The sequence below is a fragment of the Galendromus occidentalis genome, unplaced genomic scaffold (assembly GCF_000255335.2).
Source record: "Galendromus occidentalis unplaced genomic scaffold, Mocc_1.1 scf7180000076193, whole genome shotgun sequence".
Lineage (NCBI taxonomy): Eukaryota > Metazoa > Arthropoda > Arachnida > Mesostigmata > Phytoseiidae > Galendromus > Galendromus occidentalis.
In genome coordinates, this window is record NW_003804182.1 from 1 (window position 1) to 1,044 (window position 1,044).

The window sequence follows — 1,044 nt, forward strand, 5'->3', positions numbered from 1 at the left end:
ATAAAGGCCATCGATAATGGGAGATGAAAGAGGTATGTCGGTGCATCACAGGGTTTGAGCGGCCGCAGCGGCAGTGCCGCCATATGCTGCGAGAAACTTCCAATCTTGAAAACCGGGGCACGACATGCCGGGAAAGGGCTTTCCCACCATTTGAACTCAACGCCTACATGGATCACGGAAAGCACAATACCGCACAAGGCTGCAATGAGCGCACCACCATGCGCAACCACCCCCAAGCGCCCCCCGAAAAACAGGCTAAAGAGGCCAAGACAGAATATGATGCGCCACGGAACGCGCTCAAGCAGGCACATTTCGCAGGGCGGAAGGCCGAAAGCCCGCTCAGCAAAAAGGGCCGCTCCGAGCGCACAAACACTCATAACGACGAGAAACGCCCCACAGGCACGGATGGAGATCATGTCAACTCACTTTCCGGAGCGCCGCAAGGAACTCTGCAGCCCAGCGAGACGCTGTATTGCGCTGCACCTCCACGTTCAGGAAACGCCATCTCTTTTTCCTTACATCCTTAGACATCGTCAACGCAAGATGAAGCGCCTCCGCAATCTGATCCGGGTCATAAGGATTAACCTGAAGCGCCGCCTTAAGTTCAGGTGCGGCACCCGCAAGTGTGGAAAGGATCAGAATACCGGGGTCGTTTTCATCTTGAGCGGCAACGTATTCCTTTGCGACGAGGTTCATTCCGTCCCTTAAAGGCGTGACAAGCGCGATATCTGCCCGGCGATGAAATCCGGCCAGAACGTGCCGGGGAACCGATTGAGTCAGAAAACGTACAGGCGTCCAGTCAAATGTGCCGAAGGTAGCGTTAACATGCCCACTCAACTCGTCCACTTCCCGCCTCAGATGTTGATACGCGTCCACTCCAGCGCGGGAAACCGGGGCAATTTGCAGCATGACAACTTTCGCCTCGTGCTCCGGATAGCGACGGATCAGTTTTTTCAAACCCTTTGATGCGCTCGGGGATACCTTTTGAATAATCGAGGCGATCAACACCTATGACCAGCTTTCGTCACCGAAGGCTGTCCATAA

General features: G+C 54.9%; 1 protein-coding gene across 1 annotated transcript; it reads right to left on the reverse strand.

Moving 5' to 3' along the window:
- Positions 1-426: 426 nt before the first annotated feature.
- Positions 427-1,024, reverse strand: Tps1 (Trehalose-6-phosphate synthase 1; the record flags this gene model as incomplete). The annotated part of the gene is given in 2 exon segments (XM_003738623.3): positions 427-954; positions 956-1,024. Coding segments are annotated over 2 exon segments (597 nt in total), but the record flags the coding sequence as incomplete, so codon positions are not given.
- Positions 1,025-1,044: the final 20 nt, after the last annotated feature.